The sequence below is a fragment of the Oncorhynchus masou genome, chromosome 5 (genome assembly GCF_036934945.1).
Source record: "Oncorhynchus masou masou isolate Uvic2021 chromosome 5, UVic_Omas_1.1, whole genome shotgun sequence".
NCBI classification, from domain to species: Eukaryota; Metazoa; Chordata; class Actinopteri; order Salmoniformes; family Salmonidae; genus Oncorhynchus; species Oncorhynchus masou.
In genome coordinates, this window is record NC_088216.1 from 20,476,395 (window position 1) to 20,498,789 (window position 22,395).

The 22,395-nt window shown below is 46.6% G+C and overlaps 2 protein-coding genes across 6 annotated transcripts in view; one reads left to right on the forward strand and one right to left on the reverse strand.

The window, feature by feature from the left end:
• LOC135536595 (transmembrane channel-like protein 5) overlaps positions 1–2,856 on the forward strand; it is a 32,122-nt gene extending 29,266 nt beyond the window's left edge. For all 5 annotated transcript variants that reach the window (XM_064962905.1, XM_064962884.1, XM_064962908.1 and 2 more), the window contains one exon: positions 328–2,856. In XM_064962905.1, coding sequence (XP_064818977.1) covers positions 328–1,017 — 690 coding nt within the window. In that variant the 3' untranslated portion in view covers positions 1,018–2,856. The remainder of the gene's footprint in view (positions 1–327) is intronic.
• On the reverse strand, positions 2,814–22,395 carry LOC135536653 (germ cell-specific gene 1-like protein). Its single transcript, XM_064962914.1, has 5 exons — positions 22,107–22,395; positions 17,364–17,411; positions 4,835–4,993; positions 4,132–4,243; positions 2,814–3,108 (listed from the first exon to the last, which is right to left on the reverse strand). The coding sequence occupies exons 1-5, from the start codon at positions 22,393–22,395 to the stop codon at positions 2,814–2,816; spliced, it is 903 nt and encodes a 300-aa protein (XP_064818986.1).

The following is a 22,395-nucleotide window of genomic DNA, read 5'->3' on the forward strand; positions in this document are numbered from 1 at the left end:
GAAATGACCTTGAGACTATCGTATTTAACCTTGAGACTATCGTATTTAACCTTGAGACTATCTAACGTAACCTTGAGACTATCGTATTTAACCTTGAGACTATCGTATTTAACCTTGAGACTATCTAACTTAACCTTGAGACTATCTAACTTAACCTTGAGACTATCGCACGTAACCTTGAGACTATCGTATTTAACCTTGAGACGATCTAACGTAACCTTGAGACTATCGTATTTAACCTTGAGACGATCTAACTTACAATAAATAGCTAAACTCCAATGTTATTTCAAATGGCATACTTGAACGATGACCCTTTCTCTCAATCAGGTCAGGAAAAGACAGGAAAATGAATCCTCCACTGGCATGCTCCAGGCTCTGATTGCCCGACAGCGGTTGGAGCAAGAGAATGGTGACAGCAGCAGCTCTTTCGGTGTGCCTATGCCTTCCGGCCACTCAGTCTCTACGACATCGAGTGCTATGATGCAGGCCATGCTAGCCAGGCAATACGCAGAGGACCAGAATGTAGCCAGTTATCGCGGGGTGCCATTTCCTGCAGACCAAACACCTGCGCCCTCCAGTGCACTGATACAGGCCATGCAAGCCAGGCAAAGGGCGGAGTCACAGAATGAGGACGAGTTTTACCGGGCGCCAGTCCAGTCACAGAACCCAGTAAACGCGTTACCCAGTGCGATGATACAGGTGATGCAAGCCAGGCAGAGGGCGGAGTCAGAGCAGGAAGAGGACGAGTTTTACCGGACACCAGTTCATTCAGAACACCCAGTGTCATCAACGCCCAGTGTCATCAACACCCAGTGTCATCAACACCCAGTGTCATCAACACCCAGTGCGATGATGCAGGTCATGCAGGCCAGGCAGAGAGCAGAGGAGGAGGAGAGCGAGTTTTACCGGGCGCCTGCTTCTTCACAGCACCCAGATGCGTCAGGCACCGGTAGTGCTCTGATACAGGCCATGCTAGCCCGGCAACAGGTAGAGGAGGAGTACAGTGACAGATACTAAGCATGACCGAGAACTGAACCACTTGGGGGGAGGGGGGGGCAGGCAAAATTGAAATGTGACCAGCTGTAGAAAGCTGAGAAATGTAAGAGGAAATGCAATAAGATTCTGAATGGCATCAAGAGAGGGCAGGACCACCTCTATGTAGACTGTTTCTATTGGACCATAAAAGAGTGTAGCCAATGGGGTGTGAAAAGATACATCTGATATATGTATTCCCTTTTGATAAAAGAACACATTGTTTTTGTAAAAAAAATGTTTGAATATTTAAAATATTTGTGTACTGTATGTATACATTATATGTGCTTAGTCTGTAAAATACTGTCGATGAATGTTGTATAAATGTAGGAATATTCTCATCCGTATTAAATTGTAAATACTATAAAATTGTATGGTACTCTATGCACAGCACTGTCCTCTAGTGGTAGGGATTGAACCTGGTCTAGATGTTCATCAATGAATAGGTACTTGAGTAGATATCAAATATATACTTTGATAATACATCCAAGTCACTTATTGTTCTCAGAGCAAAGCAAAAACAGATATAGAACATAATGAAAGAAACTACAGCAAATATTTTCTGTACAAAATGAAACACTCTGAGTTTGCTATGGAATACATTTGTTTATTGAGTAATTCATTGCAGAATCCTTAATCCCTATAAGCACAAAGTACTTTAAATAGAATACACAGTCATTGGTCATAATTGTACTCAAGTAACATTGGTGTCCAGTGGTCAGTTTTTGTTTTATCCGATACTGAGTAATGTGCAGTAAACACACCACTGAGGCAACAAACAATATGTAACTTCAAATGGAAAATAATACACATCTTACAGTGATTTCACAGATCAAAAACATTCTGCTTTGTGACACTTATTTACATTTATATAGTTATGCGTTATAGGCACGGTATACGCTGCAAACACTTGTAGCTATATTTTGCAGTGCACATTCTTAAAATACAAGTTAAATGCAGTTTGTCACCCCCTTCCTAATTCCAAATTTAGTAAGGCTAATAGCATGCAAAAACATCGCATAAACAGTCCTATGGTGTCCCAGGAAAATCAGAGGGCATTTTGTTACAAATCTTGTTTAAATGGGCGTCCATTTTTGAACCTACAAATGAATGATATATACCCATTAATTCTTGAAGAATATAACATTAATGCCTCATCAGCTTAGTTCAACTGTCTGACCCCATTAGAACCCAAAATAGAAGCTTGTTTCACTCCAATGTTTGTAAACAAAGTCAATGTAAACAAACACTACACAGCCTCAAAACATGGTTAAAACTATAATGTCAATATCATGGATATTCAGTCCTTGCATCCATAGTTCTGTCTCTGAATTTGAGAGTGGTTACATTTCTCCAGCTCGATTCCTCAGCTTTTAACTGAAACAGGGGAGGGTGAAACGCTATTGTTATTGATTGCTGCTTTCCTTGTGTGTCAGATCATCTAGTTGTATGATCAGTGTGTACACGGCTGTCTTTCCATGACTATCAACGCCCAAACTGGGAACAAGGGAGTGAATATCCTGGCTCAATTAAGGCAGTGATGAATTCAATCAGAACGGATTCAGTTTCTACAGAATCCCCAAAAGACCCAACACCGGTGACGGACCACAATTGGATAGCACTGACTTCATACATTTACTTTTGACACATCCTGGTGAGCAAAACGAGTTGAAATGACGATGAAATAACATCAGCACAACCAGAAACAGGTTAAAAATGACATAACTGCGACATCGTGTGAACCAGTTGTAACCAGTTTTTCCCCGCTGGGATCCCTCCCTTCAGCACTGGTCTTCCCCCAGAGTCTCTGATACGTCACTCGGGTCTAACGACGCGGCCGGTACGTGCGTCCTAATACCACTGCTATACGGCGTCTGTGTGTACACCTCCACGGTTTGGGATATGGAGCGCAGGGAGTGATCGCGGTAGTATCCCAACGCCTGACGCGCCTGCTCCTTTCGGATGCTCTGCACGAAGGTCTTGCGTTTGTGTCGGAACTCGATGACAGTCTTGGTGTAGGAGTTGAGGGTGGTGACTGATGCACCCATGCAGCAAGTGAAGGATGCCCAGGCCATGCTGGAAAACAGGAAATGGAAAAGATAGAAGAGAGAGAAGTGAGGAAATAGGCACAACAGATAGAGGAGAGGGAAATTATGGGGACAGAGAGAGGAAAAGGCAAGGAGGAGTCAATTGAAGGTGCAGTCTGCATATTTAGGCCTTTCGCTGTTCATGGTCAGTTCACAGGGCTGCTCTTTGAATGAAAAACAAATGATAAGTGGCTTTAAAACAAACAAATGGTTTAAAACAAACAAATGGCTTGAAACTAAAAAAGCTAAGAAACGTTAAATACCGGGGCTGAATAATTTTGCACGCCCAATTTTTCAGTTTTTGATTTGTTAAAAAAGTTTGAAATATCCAATAAATGTCGTTCCACTTCATGATTGTGTCCCACTTGTTGTTGATTCTTCACAAAAAAATACAGCTTTATATCTTTATGTTTGAAGCCTGAAATGTGGCAAAAGGTTACAAAGTTCAAGGGAGCCGAATACTTTCGCAAGGCACTGTACTACACTAAGAAATAGGATGTTTTTATGAAACACTGCAAAACACTGCGAAAAACATATAATCACTTTGAGTTTGGGGATTTCTGGCATACTTTTTGTAAATATTATTATTCCCGTGTAAAAATGGAAGCTTTGCAAGATTATTGTCAATCCGTCAGTCCCGACAGGGTAGGAATGTCAATCTGGGTAGATCCCAATGTAATAGGCCACTACTGTACATTAGTCTATACACTGTAGCTCCCATATTCACTCACTGCACATGTTATAATCCAGAGCTATGTCACAAGGTTTAAGATGTTCAGCCTGGAAGATTAAAATTCTGAACATACAGTGTACATATGTCTTTGTGGGCTACACTTCACCCTTGATCCCCTTATGCAATTTTCCAATCGCATCGACCATATATATATATATTGGGGCTTTGGGACACCAAAGCCTAATCCGCCCGGTAACATGAGAGCTTTGGGGTTTTCATTAGAGAAGTGTGACGCTACAAAGGGTGACGTGGGATTGTGTGTGTGTGTGTGTTCCCTACCAGAAGGACCATCCGTAGTCCCAGTTATAGGGCCTCCAGTCTGCAGGGCCCAGGGTGACTGTCACCTGGAACACCTGTGTGTACATCATGTGGGCCACCATACCCAGGAGCCCTAAAAATACACAGATACCGGTATACAGTTAGATGTTGAGTGTACATGTAGAGACACACACACACACACACACACACACACACACACACACACACACTAGGACCTTAGGACCTCTAGGATAACTTTTCAAAATCCCTCTCTGATAGCTGATGCTTCTTCATTGGGAGAGGCTGCAGTTTATTTCCTGATCAAGACCTACAAAACCAGCTTCTCTCCTTGCTAGCTTCGCTTTTCATCATGTTCACCACCGTGTTAGACTTGTTCAATGTCTACTAGTGGCAACAGCATAGTACTGTATACATGTATTTCTTTACTTTGCTTCACCAATTAGGCATACAAAGGTCCGGGAGTTTTCCCCAGACCAGACTCAACAGCGTTTTTCCCCCTGGCCATATGACGTAATCTATGCAATTCAACAAAAATCTAAATGTATCATGAACAGAAAGAAATCTGGGCTCTATGGTCGCCATGGAGTTTTTCCTGGTCAGGTCATGAGGCCTGGGAGAACTCCCAACCCTTACACACGAAACAATAGCCTGGGTGCCAGATCTGTTTGTGCCGTCTTGTAGAGGTGGTTTTCAACCTCTGTACCTGAGAGGACGGTGAAGATTGCAGCGAAGGCGTTCAGTTTCAGTCCATCTATCATGTTGCTGGTGCTGGAGTGAACCAGTTCTAGACACATCAGGCTGAAACCCACTATCAACAGGACTATGTAGAGCATCTCAGAGACCACCGACAGCCATAGGACACCTGCAACAGACAAAGCAAAAGCATTAACAGTTGTTAAGGGTATTGGAAATCAGTGAGAGATTTTTCTATAACCGCGATATGATGTCGAATTTGAATCACTGATCATATTTTCATAAGGATATGTGATGGTTGTGGAGAAAAGGGTTGATTTCTTTGATCGTGTATATGCTTCACCCATCTGTTCGTCCATAAATCATAGGACTGCATTTGGCAGGTGCCTATTGTTATGTACTTGAGTGAAGACCCAAAAGCGGTTTTAACAGAAAACAGAGTTCTTTAATGAAAAACAGGAATGGCATAAATCCTCTTCCAACGTTGACAATGGAACAAAAAGAACGTAGTATAGTGCAGGATGCACCTGCCAGGCAGACTCCGACAGGATAGGACAAGGTGGAAGCAAACGAGACGACAGCTTGCTTCTGGCATCAAAAACACAAACAAGAATCAGACACTGAAAGTAGCAGGAACAGAGAGAGAAATAGAGACCTAATCAGAGGGGGAAGAGAGAACAGGTGAGAAATATTGAATGAGCTAGTTAGGGGAGATGTAGAACAGCTGAAGAATGAGAGACAGAGAAGGTAACCTAAAAAGACCAGCAGAGAGAGACAGAGTGAAGAGAAAGGACAGGAACAGACATAACAAGACATGACAGTACCCCCCCCACTCACCGAGCGCCTCCTGGCGCACTCGAGGAGGAAACCTGGCGGCAACGGAGGAAATCATCGATCAGCGAACGGTCCAGCACGTCCCGAGAGGGAACCCAACTCCTCTCCTCAGGACCGTACCCCTCCCAATCCACTAGGTACTGATGACCACGGCCCCGAGGGCGCATGTCCAAAATCTTACGAACCCTGTAGATGGGTGCGCCCTCGACAAGGATGGGGGGGAGGGACGAGCGGGGCGCGAAGAACGGGCTTAACACAGGAGACATGGAAGACCGGGTGAACGCGACGAAGATAGCGGGAGAAGAAGTCGCACTGCGACAGGATTAATGACCTGGGAAATACGGAACGGACCAATGAACCGCGGGGCCAACTTGCGAGAAGCTGTCTTAAGGGGAAGGTTCTGAGTGGAGAGCCATACTCTCTGACCGCAACAATATCTAGGACTCTTGGTCCTACGCTTATTAGCGGCCCTCACAGTCTGCGCCCTATTACGGCAAAGTGCCGACCTGACCCCCTTCCAGGTGCGCTCGCAACGCTGGACAAAAGCCTGAGCGGAGGGGACGCAGGACTCGGCGAGCTGAGATGAGAACAGCGGAGGCTGGTACCCGAGGCTACTCTGAAAAGGAGATAGACCGGTAGCAGACGAGGGAAGCGAGTTGTGGGCGTACTCTGCCCAGGGAGCTGTTCTGACCAAGACGCAGGGTTACGAAAAGAAAGACTGCGTAAAATGCGACCAACAGTCTGATTGGCCCGTTCGGCTTGACCGTTAGACTGGGGATGAAAGCCGGACGAGAGACTGACGGAAGCCCCAATCAAACGGCAAAACTCTCTCCAAAATTGAGACGTGAACTGCGGGCCTCTGTCGGAAACGACGTCAGACGGAAGGCCATGAATTCGGAAAACATTCTCGATAATGATCTGAGCCGTCTCCTTAGCAGAAGGGAGCTTAGCGAGAGGAATGAAATGAGCCGCCTTAGAGAATCTATCGACAACCGTAAGAATAACTGTCTTCCCCGCTGATGAAGGCAGTCCGGTGATGAAATCTAAAGCGATGTGAGACCACGGTCGAGAGGGAATGGGAAGCGGTCTGAGACGGCCGGCAGGAGGAGAGTTCCCAGATTTAGTCTGCGCGCAGACCGAACAAGCGGCGACAAATCGACGCGCGTCACGTTCCCGAGTGGGCCACCAGAAACGCTGGCGAATGGAAGCGAGCGTACCCGAACGCCGGGGTGGCCGGCTAACTTGGCAGAGTGGGCCCACTGAAGAACGGCCGGACGAGTAGGAACGGGAACGAACAGAAGGTTCCTAGGACAAGCTCGCGGCGACGGAGTGTGAGCGAGTGCTTGCTTTACCTGCCTCTCAATTCCCCAGACAGTCAACCCGACAACACGCCCTTCAGGGAGAATCCCCTCGGGGTCGGTGGAGACCTCAGAAGAACTGAAGAGACGAGATAAAGCATCAGGCTTGGTGTTTTTGAGCCCGGACGATAAGAAATAACAAACTCGAAACGAGCGAAAAACAGAGCCAAACGAGCCTGACGCGCATTAAGTCGTTTGGCTGAACGGATGTACTCAAGGTTCCTATGGTCAGTCCAAACGACAAAAGGAACGGTCGCCCCCTCCAACCACTGTCGCCATTCGCCTAGGGCTAAGCGGATGGCGAGCAGTTCGCGATTACCAACATCATAGTTACGTTCTGACGGCGATAAGCGATGAGAGAAAAACGCGCAAGGATGGACCTTGCCGTCAGAGAGAGAGCGCTGAGAAAGAATGGCTCCCACGCCCACCTCTGACGCGTCAACCTCAACAACAAACTGACTAGAGATGTCAGGTGTAACAAGAATAGGTGCGGATGTAAAACGATTCTTAAGAAGATCAAAAGCTCCCTGGGCGGAAACGGACCACTTAAAGCACGTCTTAACAGAAGTAAGGGCTGTGAGGGGAGCTGCCACCTGACCGAAATTACGGATGAAACGACGATAGAAATTAGCGAAGCCCAGAAAGCGCTGCAGCTCGACGCGTGACTTAGGAACGGGCCAATCAATGACAGCCTGGACCTTAGCGGGATCCATCTTAATGCCCTCAGCGGAAATAACGGAACCGAGAAAAGGGACAGAGGCGGCATGAAAAGTGCACTTCTCAGCCTTCACATAAAGACAGTTCTCCAAAAGGCGCTGGAGGACGCGTCGCACGTGCTGAACATGAATCGAGAGAGACGGTGAAAAAATCAGGATATCGTCCATGTAAACGAAAACAAAAATGTTCAGCATGTCTCTCAGGACGTCGTTAACTAGTGCCTGAAAGACAGCTGGAGCATTAACGAGGCCGAAAGGAAGAACCCGGTATTCAAAGTGCACTAACGGAGTGTTAAACGCCGTCTTCCACTCGTCCCCCTCCCTGATGCGCACGAGATGGTAGGCGTTACGAAGGTCCAATTTGGTGAAAAACCTGGCTCCCTGCAGGATCTCGAAGGCTGAAGACATAAGAGGAAGCGGATAACGATTCTTAACTGTTATGTCATTCAGCCCTCGATAATCCACGCATGGGCGCAGGGACCCGTCCTTCTTCTGAACAAAAAAACCCCCGCTCCGGCGGGAGAGGAGGAGGAGACTATGGTACCGGCGTCGAGCGAAACCGACAAATAATCCTCGAGAGCCTTACGTTCGGGAGCCGACAGAGAGTATAATCTACCCCGGGGGAGTAGTTCCCGGAAGGAGATCAATACTACAGTCATACGACCGGTGTGGAGGGAGAGAAGTGGCCTTGGAACGACTGAACACCGTGCGCAGATCGTGATACTCCTCCGGCACCCCTGTCAAATCGCCAGGCTCCTCCTGTGAAGAAGAGACAGAGGAAACAGGAGGGATAGCAGACATTAAACAGGTCACATGACAAGAAACATTCCAGGATAGGATAGTATTACTAGACCAATTAATAGAAGGGTTATGGCGCACTAGCCAGGGATGACCCAAAACAACAGGTGTAAAAGGTGAACGAAAAATTAAAAAAGAAATGGTTTCGCTATGATTACCAGAGACAGTGAGGGTTAAAGGCAGCGTCTCACGCTGAATCTTGGGGAGAGAACTACCATCTAAAGCGAACAAGGCCGTGGGCTCCCTAACTGTCTGAGAGGAATGTCATGTTCCCGAGCCCAGGTCTCGTCCATAAAACAGCCCTCCGCCCCAGAGTCTATCAAGGCACTGCAGGAAGCAGATGAACCGGGCCAGCGGAGATGGACCGGAAAGGTAGTGCGTGATCCAGAAGGAGAGGCCTGAGTAGTTGCGCTCACCAGTAGCCCTCCCCTTACTGATGAGCTCTGGCTTTTACTGGACATGAGGTGACAAAATGACCAGCGGAGCCGCAGTAGAGACAGAGGCGATTGGTGATTCTCCGTTCCTTCTCCTTGGCCGAGATGCGGATACCCCCAGCTGCATAGGCTCAGCATCCGAGCCGGCGGAGGAGGGTGGCAGTGATGCGGCAGGTGGCAGTGATGTGGAGAGGGGAGCAACGGAGAACGCGAGCTACTTTCCACGAGCTCGGCGACGAAGATCAAACCGTCGCTCTATGCGAATAGCGAGGGCTATTAAGGAGTCCAGACTGGAAGGAACCTCCCGGGAGAGGATCTCATCCTTAACCTCGACGAGGAGACCCTCCAGAAAACGAGCGAGCAAAGCCGGCTCGTTCCAGTCACTAGAGGCAGCGAGAGTGCGAAACTCAATAGAATAATCCGTTATGGATCGATTCCCCTGACATAGGGAAGACAGGGCCCTGGAAGCCTCCTCCCCAAAAACAGAACGGTCAAAGACCCGTATCATCTCCTCCTTAAAGTCCTGAAACTGGTTAATACACTCAGCCCTCGCCTCCCAGATTGCCGTGCCCCACTCACGCGCCCGTCCGGTAAGGAGAGAAATGACGTAGGCGATGCGGGCTGCGCTCCTGGAGTAAGTGTTGGGCTGGAGAGAGAACACCACATCACACTGAGTGAGGAATGAGCGGCACTCAGTGGGCTCCCCAGAGTAACAGGGCGGGTTGTTGATCCTGGGCTCCGGAGACTCGGAAACCCTGGAAGTGGGCGGTGGATCGAGGTGGAGTTGGTGAACCTGTCTTGTGAGGTCGGAGACTTGGACGGCCAGGGTCTCAACGGCATGTCGAGCAGCAGACAATTCCTCCTCGTGTCTGCCTAGCATCGCTCCCTGGATCTCGATGGCGGAGTGAAAAGGGTCCGGAGCCGCTGGGTCCATTCTTGGTCTGATTCTTCTGTTATGTACTTGAGTGAAGACCCAAAAGCGGTTTTAACAGAAAACAGAGTTCTTTAATGAAAAACAGGAATGGCATAAATCCTCTTCCAACGTTGACAATGGAACAAAAAGAACGTAGTATAGTGCAGGATGCACCTGCCAGGCAGACTCCGACAGGATAGGACAAGGTGGAAGCAAACGAGACGACAGCTTGCTTCTGGCATCAAAAACACAAACAAGAATCAGACACTGAAAGTAGCAGGAACAGAGAGAGAAATAGAGACCTAATCAGAGGGGGAAGAGAGAACAGGTGAGAAAGAGTGAATGAGCTAGTTAGGGGAGATGTAGAACAGCTGAAGAATGAGAGACAGAGAAGGTAACCTAAAAAGACCAGCAGAGAGAGACAGAGTGAAGAGAAAGGACAGGAACAGACATAACAAGACATGACACCTATTTGAAGTCCTGTCATGGACACTAAACGTTTTATTCCCTAAAAAGTAATTACTCATGTTTGATGATTGTGTCCGAACTTAACCTAAACTCAGGTACACATTTGTATTTTTTGTGTTTTTGGTCTCTGCCTATCTCACATCTCTGACAACATTTCTGACATCCATATTGACAACAGACCTGTTGATAACATATCTCAGGACCGACAGGCCACTCCAAACCAATTCATGTCATTTTTTCTCGGACGCAAAAAGTTTCAGGAATCTTCTCAGACCTTCCAGAGCGTCTCACACTGTCTCGTTACGGGAGGTTGGAGTCAGACATCTCTTCCTACCTCGCCAGTCTGCTATTAATCCTTCTTGACACTTCTTTGCAGGAAGTGAACATTGGCTGGTGCCAGTATTTCCCCTGAGACGCTCTCAACGGGATAGGACGGAGGGTCAGGGGCGGTGGCGGGGATGCGGTTGGGGGAGGAATGTCCCGAGACTGAGACAGTGTCTTATTTCGTAATGGAATTTTAGAACAAGGTTTGGTGGTACTTAACTTTGGAGACAGTATTAACCCTGTACAGCGTTCTGTGTAACTATTCTTGTGAGCAGAGTGTAGTAAGTGTTGTACTTATTGCTACGGTAATAAATAAAGTAGGCTATATGAACTACAGTACAATCCATGTCATTTTTCTGTTTTGTTTCAATTGAGTTGTTTAGCAAACACTTTCTAGGGGAGACACATTATGACTCGCGGAAGTATGAGAGCTTCTATCTCGTTTTGATAGGTTGTCATTCTGCATTATTTGCGCATGGATCATTTCACAGCTGTTATCATAACCTTCTCCTTTGACAGAGTGGGGTGTGACCATAGCAACCCCACATCATGTGTCCCTGACAACACAGGGGATGATGCCAAGGTTGTTTGAGAACATAAGCCACAGTACGTCTGGAATAGGGAGTTTATTTTACCTCCAGTACATGAAGGCTGATATAGTCAACAAATCAATCAACTATTGTGATCTCAAAGTTCAGGTTGAATGAATATGGAAAAGGTATACCAGAGATACAGAACAAGTTGTAAGAACTAGACCAAAGCCTACAGATAGACAATCCGATATAAAAGCATTCACTGTAGTTATAAGTCTCACAGGATAACTTTCTCCAGAATTTTCATTAACAACAATCAGTAGAAGCATATGGATGGATTTTTCATTTCGAAGCTCAATTAAACCTATTCTGCCTTCCTTACTTTATAATATATTAACAAAGAAAGTTACACCAATCCTATTGCTCCATGCATTACATCAATCTGCAACATTGGTAACAGCTAAACACTTCATATTGTTTTTTTTATCTGCACTGTGTAATATCCAAATTCAGACATAATTAAAGTTCATCAAATTTAACTTTAATGATGTGGTACATTCATATTTAATTTACATGAGGGGGAAAAAATATTGAGTCATAATGTCATTTCCTCAATTGGAACAACAAAGGCAAGCAAAGTAACTAAATACCAGAAGGCAGTTCAAACTTGATGCAGCCACTGCACCCTGCAAACATCTCCTCTATGGGGGTGTCATGACAGCCACTGTACCCTGCAAACATCCCCTCTATGGTGATGTCATGACAGCCACTGCACCCTGCAAACATCCCCTTTATGGTGGTGTCATGACAGCCACTGTACCCTGCAAACATCCCCTCTATGGTGGTGTCATGACAGCCACAGCACCTTGCAAACATCTCCTCTATGGTGGTGTCATGACAGCCACTGTACCCTGCAAACATCTCCTCTATGGTGGTGACATGGCAGCCAATGCACCCTGCAAACATCTCCTCTATGGTGGTGTCATGACAGCCACTGTACCCTGCAAACATCTCCTCTATGGTGGTGTCATGACAGCCACTGTACCCTGCAAACATCTCCTCTATGGTGGTGTCATGACAGCCACTGCACCCTGCAAACATCCCCTCTATGATGGTGACATGACAGCCACTGCACACTGCAAACATCTCCTGTATGGTGGTGTCATGACAGCCACACTGCACCCTGCAAACATCTCCTCTATGGTGGTGTCATGACAGCTACTGCACCCTGCAAACATCTCCTGTATGGTGGTGTCATGACAGCCACTGTACCCTGCAAACATCTCCTGTATGGTGGTGTGGTGACAGCCTCTACACCCTGCAAACATCTCCTGTATGGTGGTGTCATGACAGCCTCTACACCCTGCAAACATCTCCTCTATGGTGAAGTCATGACAGCTACTGCACCCTGCAAACATCTCCTCTATGGTGGTGTCATGAAAGACTCTACACCCTGCAAACATCTCCTCTATGGTGGTGTCATGACAGCCTCTACACCCTGCAAACATCTCCTGTATGATGTTGTCATGACAGCCACTGCACCCTGCAAACACCTCCTGTATGGTGGTGTCATGACAGCCACTGCACCCTGCAAACATCTCCTCTATGGTGGTGTCATGACAGCGACTGCACCCTGCAAACACATGACAGCCACTGCACCCTGCAAACATCTCCTCTATGGTGGTGTCATGACAGCCTCTACACCCTGCAAACATCTCCTGTATGATGGTGACATGACAGCCACTGCACCCTGCAAACACCTCCTGTATGGTGGTGTCATGACAGCCACTGCACCCTGCAAACATCTCCTCTATGGTGGTGTCATGTAAGCCAATGTACCCTGCAAACATCTCCTCTATAGTGGTGTCATGACAGCCACTGCACCCTGCAAACATCTCCTCTATGGTGGTGTCATGACAGCCACTGTACCCTGCAAACATCTCCTCTATGGTGGTGTCATGACAGCCACTGTACCCTGCAAACATCTCCTCTATGGTGGTGACATGACAGCCACTGCACACTGCAAACATCTCCTGTATGGTGGTGTCATGACAGCCACACTGCACCCTGCAAACATCTCCTCTATGGTGGTGTCATGACAGCTACTGCACCCTGCAAACATCTCCTGTATGGTGGTGTCATGACAGCCACTGTACCCTGCAAACATCTCCTGTATGGTGGTGTCATGACAGCCACTGTACCCTGCAAACATCTCCTCTATGGTGGTGTCATGACAGCCACTGCCTCTACACCCTGCAAACATCTCCTCTATGGTGGTGACATGACAGCCACTGCACACTGCAAACATCTCCTGTATGGTGGTGTCATGACAGCCACACTGCACCCTGCAAACATCTCCTCTATGGTGGTGTCATGACAGCTACTGCACCCTGCAAACATCTCCTGTATGGTGGTGTCATGACAGCCACTGCAAACACCCTGCAAACATCTCCTGTATGGTGGTGTGGTGACAGCCTCTACACCCTGCAAACATCTCCTGTATGGTGGTGTCATGACAGCCTCTACACCCTGCAAACATCTCCTCTATGGTGGAGTCATGACAGCTACTGCACCCTGCAAACATCTCCTCTATGGTGGTGTCATGAAAGACTCTACACCCTGCAAACATCTCCTCTATGGTGGTGTCATGACAGCCTCTACACCCTGCAAACATCTCCTGTATGATGGTGTCATGACAGCCACTGCACCCTGCAAACACCTCCTGTATGGTGGTGTCATGACAGCCACTGTACCCTGCAAACATCTCCTGTATGGTGGTGTCATGACAGCCACTGCACCCTGCAAACACCTCCTGTATGGTGGTGTCATGACAGCCACTGCACCCTGCAAACATCTCCTCTATGGTGGTGTCATGTAAGCCAATGTACCCTGAAAACATCTCCTCTATAGTGGTGTCATGACAGCCACTGCACCCTGCAAACATCTCCTCTATGGTGGTGTCATGACAGCCACTGTACCCTGCAAACATCTCCTCTATGGTGGTGTCATGACAGCCTCTGCACCCTGCAAACATCTCATCTATGGTGGTGTCATGTAAGCCACTGCACCCTGCAAACATCTCCTCTATGGTGGTGTCATGTAAGCCAATGTACCCTGCAAACATCTCCTCTATGGTGGTGTCATGACAGCCTCTACACCCTGCAAACATCTACTCTATGGTTGAGTCATGACAGCTACTGCACCCTGCAAACATCTCCTCTATGGTGGTGTCATGAAAGCCTATACACACTGCAAACATCTCCTGTATGGTGGTGTCATGACAGCCACTGCACCCTGCAAACATCTCCTCTATGGTGGTGTCATGACAGCCACTGTACCCTGAAAACATCTCCTCTATGGTGGTGTCATGACAGCCTCTACACCCTGCAAACATCTCCTGTATGATGGTGTCATGACAGCCTCTACACCCTGCAAACATCTAATCTATGGTGGAGTCATGACAGCTACTGCGCCCTGCAAAAATCTCCTCTATGGTGATGTCCTGACAGCTACTGCACCCTGCAAACATCTCCTCTATGGTGGTGTCATGAAAGCCTCTACACCCTGCAAACATCTCCTGTATGGTGGTGTCATGACAGCCACTGCACCCTGCAAACATCTCTATGGTGGTGTCATGAAAGCCTCTACACCCTGCAAACATCTCCCGTATGGTGGTGTCATGACAGCCACTGCACCCTGCAAACATCTCCTCTATGGTTGTGTCATGACAGCCATTGCATCCTGCAAACATCTCCTCTATGGTGGTGTCATAGCAGCCACTGCATCCTGCAAACATCTCCTGTATGGTTGTGTCATAACAGCCACTGCATCCTGCAAACATCTCCTGTATGGTGGTGTCATGACAGCATCTGAACCCTGCAAACATCTCCTGTATGGTGGTGTCATGACAGCATCTGAACCCTGCAAACATCTCCTGTATGGTGGTGTCATGACAGCCACTGCACCCTGCAAACATCTCCTCTATGGTGGAGTCATGACAGCTACTGCACCCTGCAAACATCTCCTCTATGGTGGTGTCATGACAGCCACTGCACCCTGCAAACATCTCCTCTATGGTGGTGTCATGACAGCATCTGCAAACACCCTGCAAACATCTCCTCCTCTATGGTGGTGTCATGACAGCATCTGAACCCTGCAAACATCTGTCCTGTATGGTGGTGTCATGACAGCTATGGTGGAGTCATCTACACCCTGCAAACATCTCCTGTATGATGGTGTCATGACAGCCTCTACACCCTGCAAACATCTCCTGTATGATGGTGTCATGAACATCTGCAAAATCTATGCAAACATCTCCTCTATGGTGGAGTCATGACAGCTACTGCATCTCCCTGCAAAAATCTCCTCTATGGTGATGTCCTGACAGCTACTGCACCCTGCAAACATCTCCCGTATGGTGGTGTCATGACAGCCACTGCACCCTGCAAACATCTCTATGGTGGTGTCATGAAAGCTGCACCCTGCAAACACCCTGCAAACATCTCCCGCAAACATCTCCTCTATGGTGGTGCAAACATCTCATGACAGCCACTGCACCCTGCAAACATCTCCTCTATGGTTGTGTCATGACAGCCATTGCATCCTGCAAACATCTCCTCTATGGTGGTGTCATGCAGCAAACATCTCCTCTATGGTGGTGTCATGACCACTGCACCCTGCAAACATCTCCTGTATGGTTGTGTCATAACAGCCACTGCATCCTGCAAACATCTCCTGTATGGTGGTGTCATGACAGCCACTGCACCCTGCAAACATCTCCTGTATGGTGGTGTCATGACAGCCACTGCACCCTGCAAACATCTCCTGTATGGTGGTGTCATGACAGCCACTGCACCCTGTCATGACAGCCTATGGTGGTGTCATGCACCCTGCAAACATCTCCTCTATGGTGGAGTCATGACAGCTACTGCACCCTGCAAACATCTCCTGTATGGTGGTGTCATGACAGCCACTGTACCCTGCAAACATCTCCTGTATGGTGGTGTCATGACAGCATCTGAACCCTGCAAACATCTCCTGTATGGTGGTGTCATGACAGCATCTGAACCCTGCAAACATCTCCTGTATGGTGGTGTCATGACAGCATCTGAACCCTGCAAACATCTCCTGTATGGTGGTGTCATGACAGCCACTGCACCCTGCAAACATCTCCTCTATGGTGGAGTCATCCTGCAAACATCTCCTCTATGGTGGAGTCATGACAGCTACTGCACCCTGCAAACATCTCCTGTATGGTGGTGTCATGACAGCCACTGTACCCTGCAAACATCTCCTCTATGGTGGTGTCATATGACAGTTATAACATTTGAACAACTCAAGATGACATTTGAGACAGGATGCAGACCCCTTCATACTGCAAGAGTATAGCTCAACATCCTTTTATACTTTATGCAACCCTGTAGACCAGGGGTCTTCAATCTTTTTTTTGTCCAGGGACCCCCTCCCAGGCAAACCGGCGACCCAGGGACCCCCATCATACGTTAGCAAAACATGTGCTGTCTTGTCTTATCATTAGGGGAATGATAATGGCAAGGAGAAGTAAAAAAAAAAGATGAATAGATTTGGTAGATAGTTTTTCATTATTTTGACTAAGAGCTGTTTAGCTGGTTAAACAAAGGTTAGCCATGTGTTGGCAAAAGTGAATGTCCAAGTCAAGAAAGCTTACCAGCAGCACTTGCTGCACTGGTAGCCTTTTCAAAAGCCTATCTCAGATACTCCAGTGACTGTAATTAGCTCCAAGGAGTGTAATTTGCTCAATATTAGGAGTTGACAAATAAAGTAGATATTCTCTTCTTTTCTACTGTAGACATGTAATTGAAAATGTGTTTATTATATTGTTGCTATCTGTAGTCATAAAAATATCCTTGTCCCCAGGGGTGGATTGGCCATCTGGCATTTTTGCATTTTTTGCCTAGTGGGTCAAGTGGGTCTGTCTAACTTTTTTTCTTCTTTTCACAAAATGATTATTATCTGGCTAATAATGGGGGCCTGAAAATGGGCCGGTGTGTTAGAAATGCCAGGGCCAATTTTTGGTCCCAGTCTGCCCCTGCTCTCCCTCTACAAGTAATCTTCCTGGTACGGGTGATGTACAGCTCTATAGCAGATGTGTTTACCTCCTGATGTATGCAGTGATCACTCACCTCTCTCCGAAGCCGGAGCCAGATCGATAAAGCTCCTGCATTTCTCACCTGGAACGAATGGAGAAAATGGAGTTTCACATCAAGCTGTAATACCTTGCATGGGTTCTTCAGGGCCACAATTCACTCAGAGTATCGTGTCTAGACGACTTGATTTTCCTGATTTGGGGAAGTTCAAAAGTTCAAGAAGAGAAACATTGCGTGCTTGGCATAGAAAAAGGGAAAAGCCCATAAATCAAATAGAAGTAAAGTTCACTGATTTCTAGCCACAAGTCATTCAGAGTATCTATTAGCCTACTTGATAGTAATGTATAATCTATTTTAGGTGAGGTTCAACAGTTCAAGAAGAGACACACTGCGAGCTTGGCATACAATAGAGATTAAATAGCAGCTTCAAGGCACACACAAGTCATTCCGATTATTTGGTCTACTTGATAGTACCCGCTGGACAAAAACTGGCTGAATCAACGTTGTTCCCCCGTAATTTCAACAACAAAATATAAATGCGTCAAAGTCATTTCAGCAACAAAACATCTATGTGGAAAACTGATTGGATTTGCAGAACGTCATCAATGTCAGGGAATTTCAACTTTGACCCTAAATCCAATGTCATGGTGAAATGTTTTGTTAATCTCACAGGGAATTCACAATAGCTGACAACTCAACCAAATGTCAATCAAAACTAGACTTTGAAATGACATCAGTGCCCTGTGGGCTGTTCAAAAGAAGAAATACTATTGTGTGCTTAGCATGAGCAAAGCCAAGAGCCAAAACTGCAAATCAAGAGGTCAGAAACAAGCAAAAGATCATGAGAGAGTCACAATGAAATGAACTCCTGAGGTGCTGACGTGTTGCCTCCACAACCACTTGTGATTATTATTATTTGACCCTCCTGGTCATCTATGAACGTTTGAACAACTTGGCCATGTACTGTTATAATCTCCACCCGGCACAGCCAGAAGAGGACTGTCCACCCCTCAGAGCCTGGTTCCTCTCTAGGTTTCTTCCTAGGTTCCTGCCTTTCTAGGGAGTTTTTCCTAGCCACTGTGCTTCTACATCTGCATTGCTTGCTGTGTGGGGTTTTAGGCTGGGTTTCTGTACAGCACTTTGTGACATCGGCTGATGTAAAAAGGGCTTTATAAATACATTTGATTTATTGCCTATCCTAGTCTAATGCATCGGTAGAAGCTATTTTAGAGGTCATGTGGGTGGTTAAAAGTTCAACCATTGTGTCCTTTGCATGAGAAAAGGCACAGCGTGGTCAAGTACAAGCAGCCGGAGGTCACAGAGGTCAATGACTTGACCATCCCCACAGAGCTTCCAGTTCAATCCTTCCCAAATGACATCCTTCTGGCACTTCTTCTTCCTGGACATTACTGGGACCTTCAGGGACCCCATAAGACCTTATGTCCCTTGATCAAGACGTGATAACATGATACACTTTTTTCTCCCTCCTTTCCTCCCCTCTTCCAGGCGTGATTTATTCTTCCGTCCGCTGTCGCTTGTAGCCGCCCGCTGCAGCTGCTGGATTTGTCGTAAATCTAAAACTTAATCAGGTATCAGGAAGATGGTGACAGCTGTTTAGAGGAAAAACTCATCAAGGGCGTTATGTAATCCTCATTAGTCAACTCAACTGTGTGTGTGTGTGTGTGTGTGTGTGATTGTGTGTGTTTGTGTGTGTGTGTACAGTCCCAGACCCAGGCCTGATGAGACAACACGCTCCCAATATTTATTCTCACATAAACTCTGACGCTTTATGTCTGTTCTTAATGTCTCTTTAATATGCCATCACCAGACCAGGTCTACTGTCTCCAACCAGAGGCTCTGATCCTGATGTCACTACTGTTGGAGAACCTGGAAGTCAAGACCGATGTTTGGAGATGGGAAAGCTGCCATTTCCCCTCTTTTAAAGGTGGGAATGTTGCAAAATGTTCTTGATTGAGTCAGACTCAGTGTAACTAATCTAGCTACGTATATAATCTCCAGAGACACCTTTGACTTAATGGTGTTGTCATTAACATGGTAACCACGCTTACGCGGGCACGTCATCAGATCCAGCTGTTGCACTTCCACCTTGTGCATTTGTTTAGACTCAAGAGTAAAGCTGTGTGACGATTTTACTTCTTGTTACAGACATTCACAGTACCCTATAGACCTGTAGGGAGAGAGACTGCAACTGTAGACTATTAGTACCCTATAGACCTGTAGGGAGAGAGACTGCTACTGTAGACTATTAGTACCCTATAGACCTGTAGGGAGAGAGACTGCTACTGTAGACTATTAGTACCCTATAGACCTGTAGGGAGAGAGACTGCTACTGTAGACTATTAGTACCCTATAGACCTGTAGGGAGAGAGACTGCTAGGGTAGACTATTAGTACCCTATAGACCTGTAGGGAGAGAGACTGCTAGGGTAGACTATTAGTACCCTATAGACATGTAGGGAGAGACTATTAGACTGACCTACTGTAGACTATTAGTACCCTATAGACCTGTAGGGAGAGAGACTGCTAGGGTAGACTATTAGTACCCTATAGACCTGTAGGGAGAGAGACTGCTACTGTAGACTATTAGTACCCTATAGACCTGTAGGGAGAGAGACTGCTAGGGTAGACTATTAGTACCCTATAGACCTGTAGGGAGAGAGACTGCTAGGGTAGACTATTAGTACCCTATAGACCTGTAGGGAGAGAGACTGCTACTGTAGACTATTAGTACCCTATAGACCTGTAGGGAGAGAGGGTAGACTATTAGTACCCTATAGACCTGTAGGGAGAGAGACTGCTAGGGTAGACTATTAGTACCCTAGACCTGTAGGGAGAGAGACTTCTAGGGTAGACTATTACCTGTACCCTATAGACCTGTAGGGAGAGAGACTGACCTAGGGTAGACTATTAGTACCCTATAGACCTGTAGAGGAGAGAGACTGACCTACTGTAGACTATTAGTACCCTATAGACCTGTAGGGAGAGAGACTGCTAGGGTAGACTATTAGTACCCTATAGACCTGTAGGGAGAGAGACTGCTACTGTAGACTATTAGTACCCTATAGACCTGTAGGGAGAGAGACTGCTACTGTAGACTATTAGTACCCTATAGATAGACCTGTACCCTATAGAGGGAGAGAGACTGCTAGGGTAGACTATTAGTACCCTATAGACCTGTAGGGAGAGAGACTGCTACTGTAGACTATTAGTACCCTATAGACCTGTAGGGAGAGAGACTGCTAGGGTAGACTATTAGTACCCTATAGACCTGTAGGGAGAGAGACTGCTAGGGTAGACTATTAGTACCCTATAGACCTGTAGGGATAGAGACTGTTACTGTTGACTATTAGTACCCTATAGACCTGTAGGGAGAGAGACTGTTACTGTTGACTATTAGTACCCTATAGACCTGTGGGGAGAGAGACTGCAACTGTAGACTATTAGTACCCTATAGACCTGTAGGGAGAGAGACTGCAACTGTAGACTATTAGTACCCTATAGACCTGTAGGGTGAGAGACTGCTACTGTAGACTATTAGTACCCTATAGACCTGTAGGGAGAGAGACTGCTACTGTAGACTATTAGTACCCTATAGACCTGTGGGGAGAGAGACTGCTAGGGTGGACTATTAGTACCCTATAGACCTGTAGGGAGAGAGACTGCTAGGGTAGACTATTAGTACCCTATAGACCTGTAAGAAGAGAGACTGCTAGGGTAGATTACTAGTATCCTATAGACCTGTAAGAAGAGAGAACGCTAGGCTAGATTACTTGACACACTATTGACCTGTCAGGAGAGACTGCTAGGGTAGATTAATAGTACCCTATAGACCTGTAAGAAGAGAGACTGCTAGGGTAGATTACTAGTACCCTATAGACCTGTAAGAAGAGAGACTGCTTGGGTAGATTACTAGTACCCTATAGACCTGTAAGAAGAGAGACTGCTTGGGTAGATTACTAGTACCCTATAGACCTGTAAGAAAAGAAATGCTACGGTGAAGTACTAGCAGAGCCAATAGGGACCTTTTCTAAAAGCATTATGCTTCTTACCAAGGGTTCACTGTACCATAACTCGAAACTACCATCCCATGTTCCAATGATTCTAATGCCGGGATAACCTGCTCTTTAGGCTATCCAATACTTCATGCCAGAGAGGACAACTCGTTTTTCAAGATACCATTTTTGACTAGTGGCGTCTGCCTACATAAACTGGGGGTGATTACCCTAAAAAACTCATAACTTTGTAAATATCCTTAGCTTGCACTTTTAGATAATATGTATGTTTTTGTCCCATCTGGAGACTGACGCTTAGTTACTATGGTGACACAAGATGATGACACATGAGAATGGCTCCCATAATGACACAACCAAGGAATTATAGCAAGGACTGCAGAGTTTAATAGCTGCAATTATACATAACTGTGTGTGTGTGTGTGTGTGTGTGTGTGTGTGTGTGTGTGTGTGTAACAATCCAATCAAGCCTTTATAGACCCTTGTCTATTTCTGAATGTATAGGGTGTTCTTGAATGGCACTGACACACACACACACACACACACACACACACACACACACACACACACACACACACACACACACACACACACACACACACACACACACACACACACACACACACAACCTGCAAACCTCCTTCCTGTAAATATCCATATAATTTTAGATTTTACACTCCAGAGACCTCACTATAATTAATTGACAACTAGACGGGACAACGTAATTTAACAACAACACATCACCTCACCTTCATCATGGATATTCTCCGCACAGGAGAACCAGATCCCGGTGTGGAACTGTCTGAATAGGAACCGGTCGTCCCCCGTTTCCCAACTGTACACCACTACTTTGGGGTCCGTCTCGTTCACTCCATAATCGATGCAGTTGTGCGTACGAAGTTTAGTGCACTTCGGCTTGGGGACGCGCTGCGTGCCGACGCACCAGTATGTTGTGATGAAAGCAGTTATTGAGAAAAATAGTGCTAAAAGATTCATACTAACGGACAGCAGTGCCCTGCACTTGCGAGTGGTCTTCAT

What these genes read in the sequence shown, in the direction of transcription:
- LOC135536653 (XM_064962914.1), bottom strand. Translation starts at nt 22,395, where the DNA reads ATGAAGACCACTCGCAAGTGCAGGGCACTGCTGTCCGTTAGTATGAAT. An exon ending in AATCTTCACCGTCCTCTCAG is followed by an intron (nt 4,244 to 4,834) that starts GTACAGAGGTTG and finishes GTGTATTTTTAG; the next exon opens with GGCTCCTGGGTATGGTGGCC. An exon ending in GACTACGGATGGTCCTTCTG is followed by an intron (nt 3,109 to 4,131) that starts GTAGGGAACACA and finishes CCTGTTTTCCAG; the next exon opens with CATGGCCTGGGCATCCTTCA.